Source organism: Bos indicus x Bos taurus, chromosome 7 (genome assembly GCF_003369695.1).
Source record: "Bos indicus x Bos taurus breed Angus x Brahman F1 hybrid chromosome 7, Bos_hybrid_MaternalHap_v2.0, whole genome shotgun sequence".
NCBI classification, from domain to species: Eukaryota; Metazoa; Chordata; class Mammalia; order Artiodactyla; family Bovidae; genus Bos; species Bos indicus x Bos taurus.
Window position 1 is genome coordinate 106,648,827 of NC_040082.1, and position 15,833 is coordinate 106,664,659.

The 15,833-nt window shown below is 57.3% G+C and overlaps 2 protein-coding genes across 6 annotated transcripts in view; one reads left to right on the forward strand and one right to left on the reverse strand.

Moving 5' to 3' along the window:
* Positions 1-10,910, forward strand: part of GATAD2A (GATA zinc finger domain containing 2A) — a 98,472-nt gene extending 87,562 nt beyond the window's left edge. For 4 of the 5 annotated variants that reach the window (XM_027548400.1, XM_027548398.1, XM_027548397.1 and 1 more), the window contains 6 exons: positions 87-254; positions 1,827-2,106; positions 4,378-4,676; positions 5,317-5,391; positions 5,710-5,905; positions 7,496-10,910. In XM_027548400.1, the coding sequence (XP_027404201.1) occupies positions 87-254; positions 1,827-2,106; positions 4,378-4,676; positions 5,317-5,391; positions 5,710-5,905; positions 7,496-7,626 (1,149 nt within the window). In that variant the 3' untranslated portion in view covers positions 7,627-10,910. The remainder of the gene's footprint in view (positions 1-86; positions 255-1,826; positions 2,107-4,377; positions 4,677-5,316; positions 5,392-5,709; positions 5,906-7,495) is intronic. The other variant, XM_027548401.1, reaches the window with a different exon arrangement.
* Positions 10,911-13,761: 2,851 nt separating this feature from the next.
* On the reverse strand, positions 13,762-15,829 carry TSSK6 (testis specific serine kinase 6). Its single transcript, XM_027548402.1, has one exon. The coding sequence runs from the start codon at positions 15,031-15,033 to the stop codon at positions 14,212-14,214; it is 822 nt and encodes a 273-aa protein (XP_027404203.1). The 5' UTR covers positions 15,034-15,829; the 3' UTR covers positions 13,762-14,211.
* Between the last annotated feature and the right edge of the window lie 4 nt (positions 15,830-15,833).

Sequence of the window (15,833 nt, forward strand, 5' to 3'; positions counted from 1 at the left end):
TGACCCCGGTGCTCAGACTGGGTCTCTTCCCCCCAGTCTCTCTTTATTGGCCTCTCATTGTCTTGTCTCTGCCCCACACCCGACAGCAAATCCACAACATCAGACAACATTCCAGCACAGGGCCGCCGCCACTCCTGCTGGCTCCCCGGGCTTCTGTGCCCAGTGTGCAAATTCAGGGACAGAGGATCATTCAGCAGGGCCTCATCCGTGTCGCCAATGTCCCCAACACTAGTCTGCTCGTCAACATCCCACAGGTGAGTCGTGTGACAGATAGTCCAGGCCCGTGGACTGTGGTGCTGTGGCTCCTTGGACCTTGATGGGTCATGAAGGCTGTGGACAGGAGTTTCCTGTTGTCCTCTGCAGTCTAGCAGAGGCAGATAACTGCTCAGGGGGTGAGGGTGGGGTCACCAGAGGCTCCCCCGGCCCCTCCACCCACCCCGCCCTCTTTACCACCGCTGCCAGGCGCAGGCACGTGAGGGGAATGTCTGCAGATGTCCCTGCATCGCCAGTGCATCTATTTTTAGCCACGTGACCCTTCATCTCTGTACAGAGCCTCTGAGGTGGTGAGGGTTTGTTCTCACCTAACAGAGTGGGGGAAGGTGGAGCCAGGGCGGCAGGCTGAGATCCTCACTGACAGATGAAGTGGCTGGGTCCGCATGAGCTTTTGTTGATGTGCGAGTTAGCTTCTCTTCCTTCTCTGGCGTGGCTCATCCGTGTCTGCCTTTCTCAGATAAGAGCATGGCCAGCAGTGCTCTTCTGAAGTCAGGTTCAAGGACAGTCCTGCTACCCAAATGGAGATGTCCTGGGCAGGCCGTTGATCTACCCCGTAGACGCTGATCAAATCCCTGCTGTGTGTCATGCTGCCCTCATGTCAGGAGGGTGGCAGCCAGGCAGGCAGTGGTGATCCGCGGCTCTGCTCCCTGAGGGGTCGAGGGAGCCGGCGAGGGGAACAGCGAAGCGCTGGCCGGTTAGAGGCCGGTGGCCGGGTCAAGGTGCGGTGGCAGCACCCTCTGTGCTGGGGCATCTCGCTGCCCTTTGGAGACCCCCGGGCCAGTGTCATGGGCTCCCCGAGGCCCCCGGCCTGTTGCACACCAGTTGTCAGGTGCGTGCATTTTCCTGCAGACAGTATACACAGCTTTCCTGTTTCCAGAAGGTCTTCGGTCCCGGAAAGCTTAAGGGTCCTGGCATGGTATGCTCCCAGTTTGGGGGAGAGCATTTGAGTGTCGGGTGGCAAGTGGGCTGGAGCGAGGAGATGGTGGAAGGTCAGCCACCAGGATCGAGAAGATGGTGAGGGGAACACAGGAGCAGTGAGGATGGAGAAGGGTGAAGGGCGGGGGCACACAGAGGTACTCGTGAGGGAGATGCCGTTGGTGCCACAGTGCGCCACCTCTGCAGCCAAAGGAAGGGGGCCACCCGGGCCTGTGCTGCAGGGGACCAGGCTACAGTGGCAGGGCAGTGGCCATGCGCCTGGGCGGGGATGGCTACCACAGGGGCACCCGCCGTGATGCTGGTGGCTTTAGGAGCGTCCTTAGTTGATAGAGTGTAGCAGGTTACAGATTTTTAAGTCATCTGGGTATCAGCTAGACCTCAACAAGTTATTCGTAAGCTTGGTCATCTCAGAGCAGTCGAGTGTGATGTCTTTTTTTCTGTTGCTTGTTGATGGCAGGCAGCTCCTGAGTTACTTTTAAGGACTTATTAGAGTAGCTGATGGTGCTGACCTGGAGTTAACTTTTGTAAGGACTTAGCGTAGCTGATGGTGCAGACTGTGGGGTTCTCCTCAGGGTGGGCCCCTCAGGCACCCTGACCAGGTCATTGCCTCCCCAAAGCCCTCCCCAGCATCGCTGAAAGGAACGACAGCCACCTCTGCTCAGGCCAACTCCACCCCCAGCAGCGTGGCCTCTGTGGTCACCGCTGCGGATTCTCCAGCCAGTCGGCAGGCGGCCGCCAAGCTTGCACTGCGCAAACAGCTGGAGAAGACGCTGCTTGAAATCCCCCCACCCAAACCCCCTGCCCCCGAGATGAACTTCCTGCCCAGCGCTGCCAACAACGAATTCATCTACCTGGTCGGCCTGGAGGAGGTGGTGCAGAACCTGCTGGAGACACAAGGTGAGCGGGCCATGGGCCCAGGGCTGTGTTCCATCTTGAAGCTGAGGTTTCCATCATGTTTCCGATGCATAGCACGTGTGGGCACGTCTGCTGTGTACACACGGCTGTCTTGGAGCACATTGTGGATGATCTCTCGTCATCAGTTCTTCACTTGCTCTGAGGTTTAGATAATTTCTTTTCTTTTTTTTTTTTTTTTTAAGTTTTTCGTCAAGTGTAGTTGATGTACAGTGTTGTTTAGGTTTCTCTGCTGTACAGCAAAGCACTTCAGTTATATACATATCCACTCTTGCTTAGATTCTATTCCCATGAAGGTCATTACAGAGAATTGAGTCGTTCCCCATGCTATACAGTAGGTCCTTATTATCCATTTCACATATGGTAGTGTATATACGTCAATCCCAGTCTCCCAGTTTATTTTCCCTCTCCTCCTAGATCACTTCTTACATGTACAGTAGGCAGCTTCTTTCTGATGGGGCCTTCTCTGAGAGCTGGGGAAAGGTGGAGCTTTGCAGAGCACTGAGTCCCCACGTTAGGGATGGATGCCTGTGCCTGGGCCAGCTTCACATTATCACCTTCTCTGGAAGGTCTGGAAAGCCACCTGCATGTTAAGAGGTTTTAGGAATGAAAGCGCACACACGGGGTAGTGAGGAAAAAGGATGCTGGAAAGTAGGAAGTCAGGTTTGCCCCGAGGGAGTCACCAGCGGATGCGGAACTGAGGGCTCTTCTGTCCTTAAATTGGGTGCGTGGTGATGCCGATTGGCCAGCCAGCCTGGATTGCCTCCCCGCGTGGGCTCATCCGTGCTGAAGAGTGGACAGCGCTAAACCTCCTCAGGGCCGGGGGTGGCCAGGTGGACTGCACCGGAGGATCTGGGGGCCCACGGCCAGGCCCAGGGAGGAGAGATGTGGGCTCTGACACAGCTCGGACGTGTCTGCACTCCTTCAGTGACTCCTTTGGGATGAGGTCAGGTTGGCAAAAGAGCTGCTACCAGGCTTGTGTGGTGTGGCAGGCAGGAGGCTGCAGTGCCCGCCGGCCTTGCACTGGCCTGTGCTGGGCACCTGCTCTCCCAGACTAGTCTGTCTGCGCTTGTTCTCGTCAGGGGTCAGTCTCCATCCCCTGTCGTCAGAAAACAGGCCCTAGCCGTGAGAGGAGGCCCTGAGTCCTGCCTGAGGGGGCTCTGACACCGAGGGCAGCCACCGCTGCCTGGGCAGCAGGGGCCACCTCCTCGGGGTGGGCGTGTGGAAGGAGAAGATCCAGGCTGGGGACCGGAGCTGGGGCCCACGGTGGACCCTGGGGCCTCCGGCAGCTTGGGCAGGTGGCGTCTTGTCTGCTCTGTGGAGTGGCAGGAGCCCCCTAGAGTCAGATCCCCCACTGCAGCCCCTCAGCAGGTAGAGGCAACTCAGCCAGGCCCCAGGCAGGATGGGGTGCCCGGGGTCTCTCCACATCATGGTGCATGACCCCAGGAGGCTGTTGAACTTTGAGTGCTGCCCATGGAAGAGATAGAAACAAAAGGCAGAGTTACCCCTTAATGCATTTTGGATGGCACATGTGTGTGTGTATACACACTGAAGAAAGCATGACCTCACACCTCAGCAGGCGCTTTTTGTGGCTGCCCTGGTCACCCCTCCTGGAGCTGAGTGCCACCAAGTTCCCGTTCCCCAGGGCATCTGGCTGTGTGTCTGGCCAGCCGTGCACAGTCACTTCAGCTCCCCAGGCTGTTTCTTCTTGAGACAGGGCGGTAGGGGTGTCCCCTTAAGAGCTTGTCATGCGGCCCGGACGCCCTGCTGCGCACAGGACGCCAGGCACAGTGTCTGTCGTGAGCACTTTATAGATGCGGTTACCTCGCCCCTTGGCAAGGGTGCCATCACCTTACAAGGTGGGGCTTGGAGTGGCCACCGTCTCCCCCACAGGTGATGCCGTGCAGGAGGGTGGGAAATGCCAGCCCTGTGGGTAGGAAGGATGGCCGGGAGAAGCCGGGTGTCTGAGAGTTGGTATGGAGGATGCCGAGCCCACGGTGTTTTCTAAAGCGCGTCAGCGCTGTTTCTGCAGCAGAGCTTCTGGAGGCTGGTCCTGTGTCTGCACGCAGTTGGCACCCGTGTGTGTGCCGAGGGAACGAACGTCGGGGCCTCGGTGTCCCGATGCCAGTTGGACCCCCTGACCCAGGGCGCTGCCTGGGCTCTGCCAGCGTGCACATCCCTCCTGGGGGTGGTGCAGGCTCTGGCTGTGCTGTTCCCACTCCTCCGATGTGAGCCGCGTTTGTCTCCCCCCTGCAGCGGGCAGGATGTCGGCTGCCGTCGTGCTCTCCCGGGAGCCCTACATGTGCGCACAGTGCAAGACAGACTTCACGTGCCGCTGGCGGGAGGAGAAGGGCGGCACCATCATGTGCGAGAACTGCATGGCGTCCAACCAGAAGAAGGCGCTCAAGGTGGAGCACACGAGCCGCCTGAAGGCCGCCTTCGTGAAGGCGCTCCAGCAGGAGCAGGAGATCGAGCAGCGTCTCCTGCAGCAGGGTGCCGCCCCCGCGCAGGCCAAGGCCGAGCCCGCCAGTGCCCCACACCCTGTGCTGAAGCAGGTGAGAGCCGCGAGGGGGTGGACGGACAGTGCCCTCCCAGAGAGGGGTCTTGTTCCTCGCTCCCTCGGCAAGGAGCTGTCGCTGGCAGGCAGGATGTTCCGGCATTCTCTCCCACACTCCGCGATCTTCTGCCTGGTTGTTAACTGTGCGTCTAAATTGCATTTAATGGTGGCTTTTGGTGGTGAAAATACTAATTTGCAGTTTCTTTAGATTTTGTAGCTTTCACTCGCAGTTTGCCGGCTGACAAGTACTTCTTGTCTGAAAGGACTTTTCTGAAAGCCACATTGAGCTGCAAAAGGGGCGCTGGAAGAAATGTTCTAGCTAAATTAAGGAGAGAAACAAGTTTGAAATCAAGTTTTTTTGGCTGCCCTTTTTTTTCTAATGTTCTGTTTTCCCACCCCTTGTAGACCCAAAGCTCCCTGTTGGCAATTTTTTGTGTCCTTGGAAGTCATTGATAATTCATCTAACAAACTCATCTCCTCAAGACCCCTGCACAGTGGATGGCGGTGCTGCCTCAGGAAACCGCTGTCCTTGTGGGGACTCCGCCTCGCGCGGCCACAGCTGCTGCCCCTCGGCTGCGTGGTCGCTGAGCTCAGCCTCTGGGCGGCGCTGACCTCGCTTTCAACCCCCGTTTGTGTAGGTCATAAAACCCCGGCGGAAGTTGGCGTTCCGCTCAGGAGAGGCCCGCGACTGGAGTAACGGGGCTGTGCTACAGGTCAGAACTGGGGCGCCGGGAGCCCCCCGCACCGCACAACCAACCAGCCCTCACGCCCCCGACCGTGACCGCGTCAGTCGCCGACTGTCACACTGCCTGCGTCCGTCCGTCCGTCTGTCTGTCTGTCTCTCGCTCTCTCTTTCCCTTCCTCCTTCCCCTCCTGTCTCGATGCAACTTACCTAGTCTCCTGATGTTGGACTTCCGGGATCCCGTGTGGGTGGGAAGAGGTCAGCTAGATCAAGGAGAGGCTGCGCTGAGCACCGTGCCCTCCGCGGCCCCCTTCCCTGTGTGAGCTGTGGCCCTCTCTCTCCCCCACAGGCCTCCAGCCAGCTGTCCCGGGGCTCGGCCACAACGCCCCGAGGCATCCTGCACACATTCAGCCAGTCGCCCAAACTGCAGAACGCAGCCTCGGCCACCACCCTCGTCGGCAGGACGGGCAGACATTCTGAGAGGGCCGTGAGCGCTGGCAAGGGCAGCACCACCTCCAACTGGAAGAAGGCGCCCCTGAGTACAGGTGGGCGGCCCTGGAGGGGCTCAGCGGGGACCTCCCCAGGGGCGGGCCCTTCTCGTCCTTACTTTTAACACAGGCATGCGCACGCCCAGGTTGTGGCGCCAGGGTCCTGAACCTGTACTTGCTTTCTTAAGAGCAGCTGCCTCCGAGACTACAGCCTCACCTCTCTGTTTGCTGAATAGGACACCCTGAACTAGTGGTAGCCCTGGATAAATGCTAATCACACTTGGTATCTCCACCCCCATACCTAGACTCTCAGCTCTTGACCCAAAATGTGGGACAGAACCAGTTCAGGCAGTGCCTGTCACAGCCCTCCTCCTTCCTGCCACAGAGAATGTTTGTTTCTGCTGCTACAGCGTACCTTTCACGGTGTGCTGACCCGGTGTCCTTCATGCCCCACTCTGTGGGAAAGTCCTGCCCGCTTGGGCAGGTCAGATGGTACAAAGTGCAGGATAGAAGGAGGCAGGAGGAGGGGGCCCCTGGGGAGGTGGGCAGCAGAGCCCTGTGAGGAGCAGGCATCTGAGACTCAGCTTGGGGAGGCGGAGACCCCTGGTGGCTGCGCCCGTCTGCCACAGCTCCCCCTTCCCAGGGTTGTCCTCTGGCCGCCCCCCCACACCACTTTCCTGCTTTTCCTTACTCTTGTGCTCGCCTTGAGATGAATGTTAAATATCTCTTGTGTCCATCAGTAATTGGAAAGTGACGTCTCGGCACAGAGGGCCGAGAGGAGGAGAAGGGTGAGAGCTCTCTCCCGTCTCCCTCCCCAGCCCACCCCCAGGTCCCTGTAGGAAAAAGAGGCGCCATCATGAGAGTCCATCTCAATAGTCAGAACTGGGAGAGGACTGTCAGTGGAAACACAGCACAGAAAAGCCGGCTGTGCGTGTGGCTGACCTCGAGTTAGAAACACGCCCAAAGAGCAGAGCCTGCTGGAGGCTGGGGAGGGGTCATCCAACTGCAGCAGAATCCAGCTCTCCTGGAGAGCAGAGAGCATTTGTGAACATGCCAGACTGATGGCAGCAAAAACTCATAGGCTGGTCAGAAAATTTTGGGGGCGGAATTTTGAAAGTATATGGGAAAAGTCACACAGGAGACTACGTATGTGTGCACAGTGGTAGCACCCATGGGAAAACTGCGCACTACAGGTAGCGTTTGAAGCAGAACATGAGGGCATAAATAGTTGCTCTCTTCAAATACTTGTACGACTAGATACAAAAGTGTCATGGCTTAGGAGCGGCACTCCTGGTTGCCCTGGGTTTCTGGATGGTGGTTTGAGGAAAGCTGGGCAGGACCTGGCAAGACCTCCGGGTTTCTGGAGCGCTGCCCTTGAATGCTCATGGAGGGTTCTGTGGTGCATTCAGTTTGGAAGTCTTGTTCCACAAAATAGATTAACTTGGGTCCCCGCTGCTGCCGGGGCTTCAGAACAGTCTTTGCTTCGTGCCAGCCCAGAGCCCAGAGTGTGCTGGTTGGAGGCTTTAGGGGCTTCCCCAAGCTGGCCTGTGTGCCACCTGTGCCCAGTGGGCCCAGCCGAGCCGGGGGTCTTCCCCGGAGCCTCCCCTGACCGGGGCCGTTGTGGCCTCTTGCTCTGTCCTGTCGCAGGCGGGGCCCTCGCGTTTGTCAGCCCGAGCTTGGCGGTGCACAAGACCTCCTCAGCCGTGGACCGCCAGCGGGAGTACCTCCTGGACATGATCCCGCCCCGCTCCATCCCCCAGTCAGCCACGTGGAAATAGTGCGAGCCAGGCCCAGTGGAGAACAGGCTCCCTCCCTCCCACCTGGCCCCACCACCCTCCGCTCGGGAAGATACCCCGCTCCCCAAGAGGGTGAGCGCGCGCAGGCCACGCTGCCGAAGTGAGAGCTCCAGTCTTGGCTACAGAGTCTCGTCGCGTCACGGAGGGGCGCTCCACAGGTGGACCAGGATTCATACTGGGGACCTTTCCCGTGGGCTTCCTTCCTTTCTTTGCCTTTAGTTTGCCCAACACCAGCAGAAAAGCGGACCTCGGGGCCGGCTCTGCTCCTGGCCCTCCCTCAGCCCCTGGCAGGGCTCGTGGACGGCGCGCCCAGACACTGTGACACGCTCGGGCTGCCCGGCGCTGCGGAAGTGGGGTGGAGCGTTGTTCTGTTTTGCTTTGCCCCCGTCTTAGCCTCCTAATCTTTGACTGCCTTTCTTCATGGCAATCCCTAGATTGACAGATTTTTTAAAATCACCTCACGATGATGGAGTTTAATGTAAACGGTGCAGACCCAGGGTTCCCTGGGTTCCCTGCCAAGCGCGACCCCAGTGCCCTGAGGGGTGGGGTGCTGACCCCCCAGCCCTCACTCCAGCAGAAGGCCTCTGCTGCTGCTCATCCCGGAGACATCCTCCGACCTTCCACACTTAAGCAGAAGAACAAACTGCAACCCAGACCAAGCCAGGGAGCCTGGGACCCTGGGGCCTGAGTAGGGAGGGGAGAGTCGGCAGCCACACCCAGAGCTGGAGCAGGAAGTCGAAGGGGCCCGGCCCTTGTGTTTTTTGTTGTGGTGGTGATTTACTTTATTAAATTGTTTCCTTTTCTCTTCCTCCTTATTTTGATGGACAGCATCCTGAGCCCTGGCCTGTGCTCCTGTCAGGCACGTGCGTGTGGGGGGGCACCCACACACCCCCAGACTTCAGGGTTTGCGTTTGGGTCTAGTTTAGAAGCTCCCTTGAAAAGCAGGGCCATGCTGCCAGGGTCTGCCTTCAGACTTTTTTTTAACCCCCTAGCGTCTACAGAAACGTCTCAAAGGATCAGGTCTGCGCTTAGCTGTGTTCTGTTCTGTTTTCTCCCTCTCCTTAAAAATCAGTCCATGCGGAAAGGCAGAAGCTGTTGTGTGTGTGCTGCACATGGGCCAGCTCTGTGCAGGTGTGAGGGTGTCATGTGTGCATGCACACACGTGTGGAGACGGGGTACGCTGCTCCTCACTTCAGCCCCAGCCCTGGTTTTCCTGTCCATGCAGTTAGGGACTTAATTTAAAATTCTTATTTTGTAGGGCCACCTTCCTCAAATACACTGCTGCACCGTTCTAATAAAGGCTCATTTAACCCCCCCTCATGTTGTGTGAATATCCGTGTTTAGAAGACATTTTTGACATGCAATAGAAGACCTAGTTTTGCAAAATGTTTGAATTTTTTGTTGTCTAAAGCCCTAAATTTCTCATTGATTTTTGTTTTGAGTGCATAATGAAGGTGGCCTGAAGGAGGGGAGGGCTGGAGAATGGTGGCTTTCATTCCAAGATCCAGGGATTTGGGGAAAAGGGGAAATTGACCTTTGGGGGAGGGGGGAGTGGGGAAGGGTGTGTTTTTACACCAAAAAATCAAGAGTATGCAAGCATTTCTATTCCTCGCATTTTTCTGTGTGCCTGGCAAATAAATACCTGTCTTATACTACTCTGAGCTGTTAGCTCTCTCTGTTCGATGACATGGGCCAAAACTCCCAAATCCTACCAGGAGTGCCCAGCTGGCAGACCCGGGCAAACTGACCTCAGTGCCATGCAGCAACTCGGGCGTCTTGGCCAGGGTCACCTCTGCAGTGGGTGTGCCCAGGGCGGCTGCAGCCCCACAGGGCTTGACAAGGTCTGTGATCCGGGGCTCAAAACCAAGCCACTCGCATTGGCCCCGGATCCTCGCCCCATCACTCTCCACCATGCTCAGGATCCACCTCTCCTCACCTCATCTGGCCAGACTTCTCCAGGCTACTGCGTAGACCTTGTGAGCTGAGTACAGACTGACCGCCGTGGGCAGAGGACGCGGTGGCTGGGCCCTGACCCGTTCTCTGCCTCCTCCAGCCCAGCATTTGCAGGAACATTCCCATTGGTAGGACTTACTGTGACATAAATGTAGCTTTTTAAAAAGGGATCAAGAAAAAAAGGGGGGGATCCAGGAGGTGAGATGCCTTAATCTTGATTCATTTCCCCTGTCTCAAAACTTCTATCCCCCTCTTTTTCCCTTTAGTTTCCTCTTTGCATTGTCACTCCTATAAGCCTCAAGTGCATGGTTCTGTGGTGAAATTTATGATGTTATTAAGAAAGGGCATTAAATACCTTTCAAGTATGGGAAGGATGTTAACATTAAAGGTATTCTCCCAGCCCCAAAGCCGACCCCTCAAAATGGGCCACGGTTCTGGGAGTCTGTAGGCTGAGAGGATCTGGTTCCCAGGAGAACCAGAGAACGTGGGAGCCCCCAGTCCCAAATGACAATTGTAACTGCCCAGTAATCTGCAGCAGGAACCCCCAGTGGCACCTGGAAACTCTTCAGAACGTTGGCTGTTACGTGGACTGGGGTGCAGGGCTCACCAGGCTCCCTTTCCCATCTGAAATGCCTGTGTGCGGAGGCCCGCAGGTGCCCGTGGGGTAACTGCGTCCACTCAGCTGCCCATGGCTCTGGCCATCCCGACTGTTGTGGGGACCCTAGTCCTCAGGGTCCCGGGTGTATCTTTTGGGACCCACACCGTTGACAAGGTCAAGAGTGACTGCTCTGGGAGGTAGGGGTGGGTGGTGGCTGTGGTCTGGAAGCAAAAGGTCACTGAAAGAGGCGACAGGACACCCCTGCATGGCTCCCGAGTGGCCCACGAGTCACTGCTGTGGCTGGGGAGACACGGGAGGAGTCCTCTGTATAAATCATACGTTCTCATCACAGGCGTGGGTAATGGAAAGACGGCCCTTGCTGCTCTGCCATAGGGTTTTTCTTCGATGCCTGGTTATGCTGCACATGGCGTTTGCCTAAAGAAGTTGGACTGAGTTTTTTTTTAAAGGACAGCTAAAGTTTTGTAATCCTTAAAAAGTAATAGTCACACCAGTGTAGGGTATTTGGGAGGTGGTTTGTTTTGATTAGGGGGAGGAGGTTGTCACTTGTATTTATTGTGACTTTGATAATAATGTTAAAAAACAAAGTGACCACCAAGGCGGCATAGAAGTTCTAATAAAGACGCTGGAATCAGTGGCTATGTGTTGTGTCATGAAGTTTTAGAATCTGAAGGACAATAAAGAAACGGATGATGTGTTGGCTGTGTTTTCTTTTTGACTGCTCGGCCTTGGGGTCCCGCATTGTTTTCCTCCCAGCTTTGGGGCAGCTTGGAGATGGGATGGCAGGATGATCCTTTCTTAACAGGTAAGCGAAGGATCAGACACTTGTTTCCATGGGCTTCTTTCAGATCTCGCTTGCCATGGGGATTTAGTCTTCCCCAGCTGGATACTTGAGGTGAATAGCTCAGTCGTGTCTGACTCTACAACCCTGTGGACTGCAGCACGCCAGGCTTCCCTGTCCATCGCAGAGTCGGGTACGACTTGAGCGACTGAACAGAACAGAATGGAACTGGTTGCTGGGGCTTCCCAGGTGGTACTAGTGGTAAAGAACCCATCTACCAGTGCAGGAGGCATGAGAGATGCGGGTTCAATCCCTGGGTGAGGAAGATCCCCTGGAGGAGGGCATGGCAACCCACTCCAGTGTTCTTGCCTGGAGAATCCCATGGGCAGAGAGCCAGGCGGGCTACATGGTCCATCGGGTTGCAAGGAGTCAGACATGACTTGGCACACCAGCACGTACCCAACTGGATGCTACGGCCTTACCTCTGGGTGGCGCTTTGTGGCCTGTTTACCCACAGGCCCCGGGAGTGCATGCAGTGAGAATGCAGTGAATTCTGCCCCTTGGCTTGGGTTCTAGCCATCAACAGCCTCCATCCCAGAGTGGTGGGCTTTTCTGGCTCAGCATTGGGTGTCTGCTGCAGGACAGATGGTGCAGTGTGGGAGCCACCTGGTTTTGAAAACAATTCCTGGTGCAAATTTGTTTTCAGAGGTTGACACACTGTTTCAAAGGTTTACTCACAAAATGAAACCTGTGAGCACTTTGAACTCCAATATGCATAAAGCGTCCCCTTGTTTTCCTAGGTGCTTTTTTCATTTATCTATCTATCTATTGCTGCCGCTTGTTATTGGGGCATCTCTGCCTCCAGCCTGGGGTCTGACTTCCCTCCCCTGTGGCCATGGCCAGCCTGGTCTCACCTGGGCAAGGCACAGAACAGGTACAAGACACTACTGAAGTTAAACTCAAGCCTGTCACCTCTGACACGTGCTGATTGCACCCACACCCCTCAACACTGAGAGAAGCCCATTTCTGGGGTTCCACAGCCCCCTCTTCAAGTGCGTCTGCTGGATCAGGCACCCAGGCTCCTCAACAGAGGGAGGGCAAGTCTTAAGCATCTTCTCCAGATAACAGATGGGACACCACCAGCCTGGTTCCTGACACCCTGTCCCCTCGTAACTGAGTCATGGGTGTGGCCAGGAGGGGAAGGACCCCAGGCCCACTGCTCACACACGGTAATCAGAGGGCACAACAAGGCACGTGCCCTACCGCAACCATTGGGAGCACACCTCGTGAGGGCGGTGAGGAGGGAAAGAAGGGCGCCTCGTGAGGTGCCCTTTTTAGGCCAAGTCTTGCATGAAGAGAAGGGAAAAGCGCTGGGAGTGGCGTCAGCCCATGCAAATGGTCAGAGATGAGACCAAGCAAGGCAGGTTGAGGACAGAGGAAAGCGGTGTGCCTGGGCCTTGGGGGCACGGGGAAAGGATGTGAGCTTTTTCTTGAGTGAGCAAGACATTTCCCTCTTCTCACCCTGCTTCTTGCTCTGTAAAATGAGGTGGTTGGGACCACATCCTGTTTGAAGGGAGTGGAAGGAGAGCTGGCGCATAATCCCCAAGGGAGTGGAGGGAGAGCTGGTGCATAATCCCTGAGAGCCATGGAGAGGGAGGGAGCAGAAAAGGACCACTCTCCTCAGGGACCCGGGCTCTGGTGGAGGCAGACAGGAGGAGCACCGAGGGAGCTGCTTCCCATACACCCAAATGACAACAGCCACCATCACTACGCTCAGTAACCTCATCACAAGCGAAATGACCCCCAGCCTTCCCCAGACCCTGTGGGGTCCCTCTCCAGACACCAGACACATACCCCTTTACCTCTCTACCTCCATTCCAGCTATGGGAGTTCCTTATTCAGACACACCAGCTCCATCCTCTCCTGGGAGCACTCCTGTTTCCAGTGTTTGATTCCTTCCCTTCAGCCCCTCCTTGCTCACCCCCACCTGGCATTTAGCATAACTTAAATTATTTTATCTTCACGCCATTCTTACACTTGCCACGTGCTCCCTCACTGGGAGCACGGATGGATCCAAGCCACTTGGCTGTGTCCCAGTGCCTTGCACACAGCAGTTGCTCAAAAAATGCCTGGATGAACAGAGCATGAATGAAAGGAGGAGTGGGACGGCGGGTATAGGGGTGGGGGGGGGGCGTGTGTACCTGTGGCCAATTCATAGTGTGAAAACCATCACAGTATTGTAAAGTGTATTGTAACTGTTCTACAATTAAAAAAGAATGACCGGCACACTCCTTTGCCTCAACAAGGAAGGTACCAAACACTAAGGGGAGCTTCCACCACCTCCCCACCCCACTTCAGACATAGCTGGGTGCCAATCCTGGCTGTTCTTGGGCAAGTGATACCTGTGTGGGCCTCAATTTCCTCTTTTGTAAACACTGTTTCTGTCTGGACAGACGCCCCCCCGCCCCTTGCTGTCCCATCCTTAAACACCAGAAAGGTGCTGGGGTCCTTTCTGGATTGGGGTCCCCAATCCAGCACGTCCATTCCCAGGGCCATTACGTTGCTGAAGATGACACCAAGGCCCCTTCGAGTCTGCCCAGGATGGGGAGCCCGAAAGGTCTCTGTTTGAATCCTCCTAACTCCCTTTTCAGACCTGGAGCAAGAACCTCCACAAGTCTCTCTAAAATGGGGTGCTCGTGCCTGCCTTGCCCCGGGGAGTGATCCCCTCCCCACTGCTCCATAAAAGGGGGCCATTGCTGGAACTAGGTGCGAGAAAGAGCGAGTTTATTGCAAGTTCCAAGGAGGGCAGCGCCTGGAGCGCGCCTTCCCTCACCGGTATGCGAGGCTGGCTGTGGATTGACGCCCTCCGCGCGCGTCCGCTCGCCAGCAGCTTCTCCAAGCAGCCACCGCCCACCTCGTAGCGGTCGCTCACCCCGCACCCGCGCAACGTTTCTGTCTCCTCTCATCTGGCCCCCTCTTGGGGCCTTCTCGCCGGTAACCGAGGGGGCGCACGCGCCCTCCTGCTCTTGGGATCGTGTTGTAGTAGCTGAATTCCAAACAGGGGCGACTGCGGCCCCCGGCGTCGAAGTAGGGAAGGGGGAAGGGCGCGTGCACAGAGGTGCGCGGTGGCTTCGCGGAACTACCGAAGCGCGCTTCTTGCGCGTGCCCTGCGCTTGCGCAATGCTCCGGGCGGCGGGAACGGTGGGAACCCCGGATTCTAGCCGGAGTCCCCCGCACGCAGCCAGCCGTTGCGCGCTACTTGGCCCGCGGAGGGCCTGGCCGACGGACTGAACTGCAGCAACTCGGCTATTAGTGCTTTGCAGCGCTCGGACAGCTCGAGGCCGTCCGGGTAGAGAACGCCGCGCTTCTGGCGTCGGGGCAGGCCGGCGATGTCCGAGTCGTCGAAGGGCATACACCCGGTGACCATGACGTAGAGCACGACGCCCAGGCTCCATACGTCGTACTTCTTGGGGTCGTAGGGAATGCCCAGCAGTACCTCGGGCGACGCGTAGGCAGCAGAGCCGCAGTAGGTGGTGCTCAGATCGGGGTATCCGTGAGCCTGACGGCCAAAACCGAAGTCGGTGAGCTTGACGCGGCGCTCATCAGGGCTCAGCAGCACGTTTTCGCACTTGAGGTCGCGGTGCACCAGGTGGTGGTCGTGTAGGTAGCGTACGGCACCGGCGATCTGCGCGAAGAGGTCGCGAGCCTGCCCCCCGGGGATGCGCCCGTTTCGCTGCACTGCCTGCAGTAGGTCGGTGGCGGCCGCCTCCATCACGATGTACAACTTCCCGTTGCACACCTCGATGAATTCGAAGACGTGCACGATGTGTGGGTGCCGCACTCCCCGAAGGATGGACAGCTCGCGTGGCAGGAACTTGTTGACAAAGTCGGGCGGCGCGCGCCGCCGGTCTACCACCTTGATGGCCACTGTGCCCTTGTATTTCTTGGACGTGGCCACTTTTACCTTGGAGTAACTGCCCTCTCCTATCGTGCGGCCCAGCTTATAGCCGAGTTCGCTCAGAAGCTTGTCGCCCGACATGGTGGCGCCTGGGGCGCGTGGGGAGCAGGAGGCGGCTGCTGTCGGGGGGCGGCCGGACTCCGATCTCGGGCCTAACCCATGGCGCTTGGCACCTGCACACCCGCACCCCCATGTGCCCACTCCCCGGCCCCCTCCTCCGCGGTGCCTTTTATTGCCCAGGTAACAATTTCTGCCTTGTGAAGTGACCGCGGGCGTCACCCTGCCTCGGGGTGGGGGGTGGGGGCCCTGACCCCGCCCCGTGGTGCTCTCCCCAAGGCCCTACGGCTTTGTGACTCATAATCGCTCTGAATGATCCAGTTCCCGATGAGAGGACACTAGGAAGGCGTCTCGACCGTCACCGGAGTGGAATCAGAGCCTGGGGTTGGGGCGGCTCCTCAGGAGTCCGAATCTGAGCAGCAGCCGTCCCGAACTTCGTGTAATCCAGTCCTAACCCTGCAGACCCCTGGGCTGCCCGCAGGGGGCCCCAAAGGGAGAAAAATGGGACGATACCTGGCTCCCTCGGGAGCCTGGGGGTTTCTAACTGGCCTCACATTGCCCCAGAGGGAAGGTGAGTGGGAAGGTCCTTTGGTGCAAGAGCTCTGGCGACCAGACGGGCTGCAGGCTTTAACACCGACCAAGCCATGCCTCCATCTAGGAGAAGAGAAAATAAGGACTTTTTGGTCGCAGCTGGGGCGCGCAGTCGATCCCAGGCCCCGCTACGGAGCTCTCGCACGAACTGGGTTAGGTGCAGCGGCGCCCTAAGTTTCCCAGTCGAGCCCGAGACCTGCGCCGCAGCTTCCGCCACACTCAGCATGGTGTCG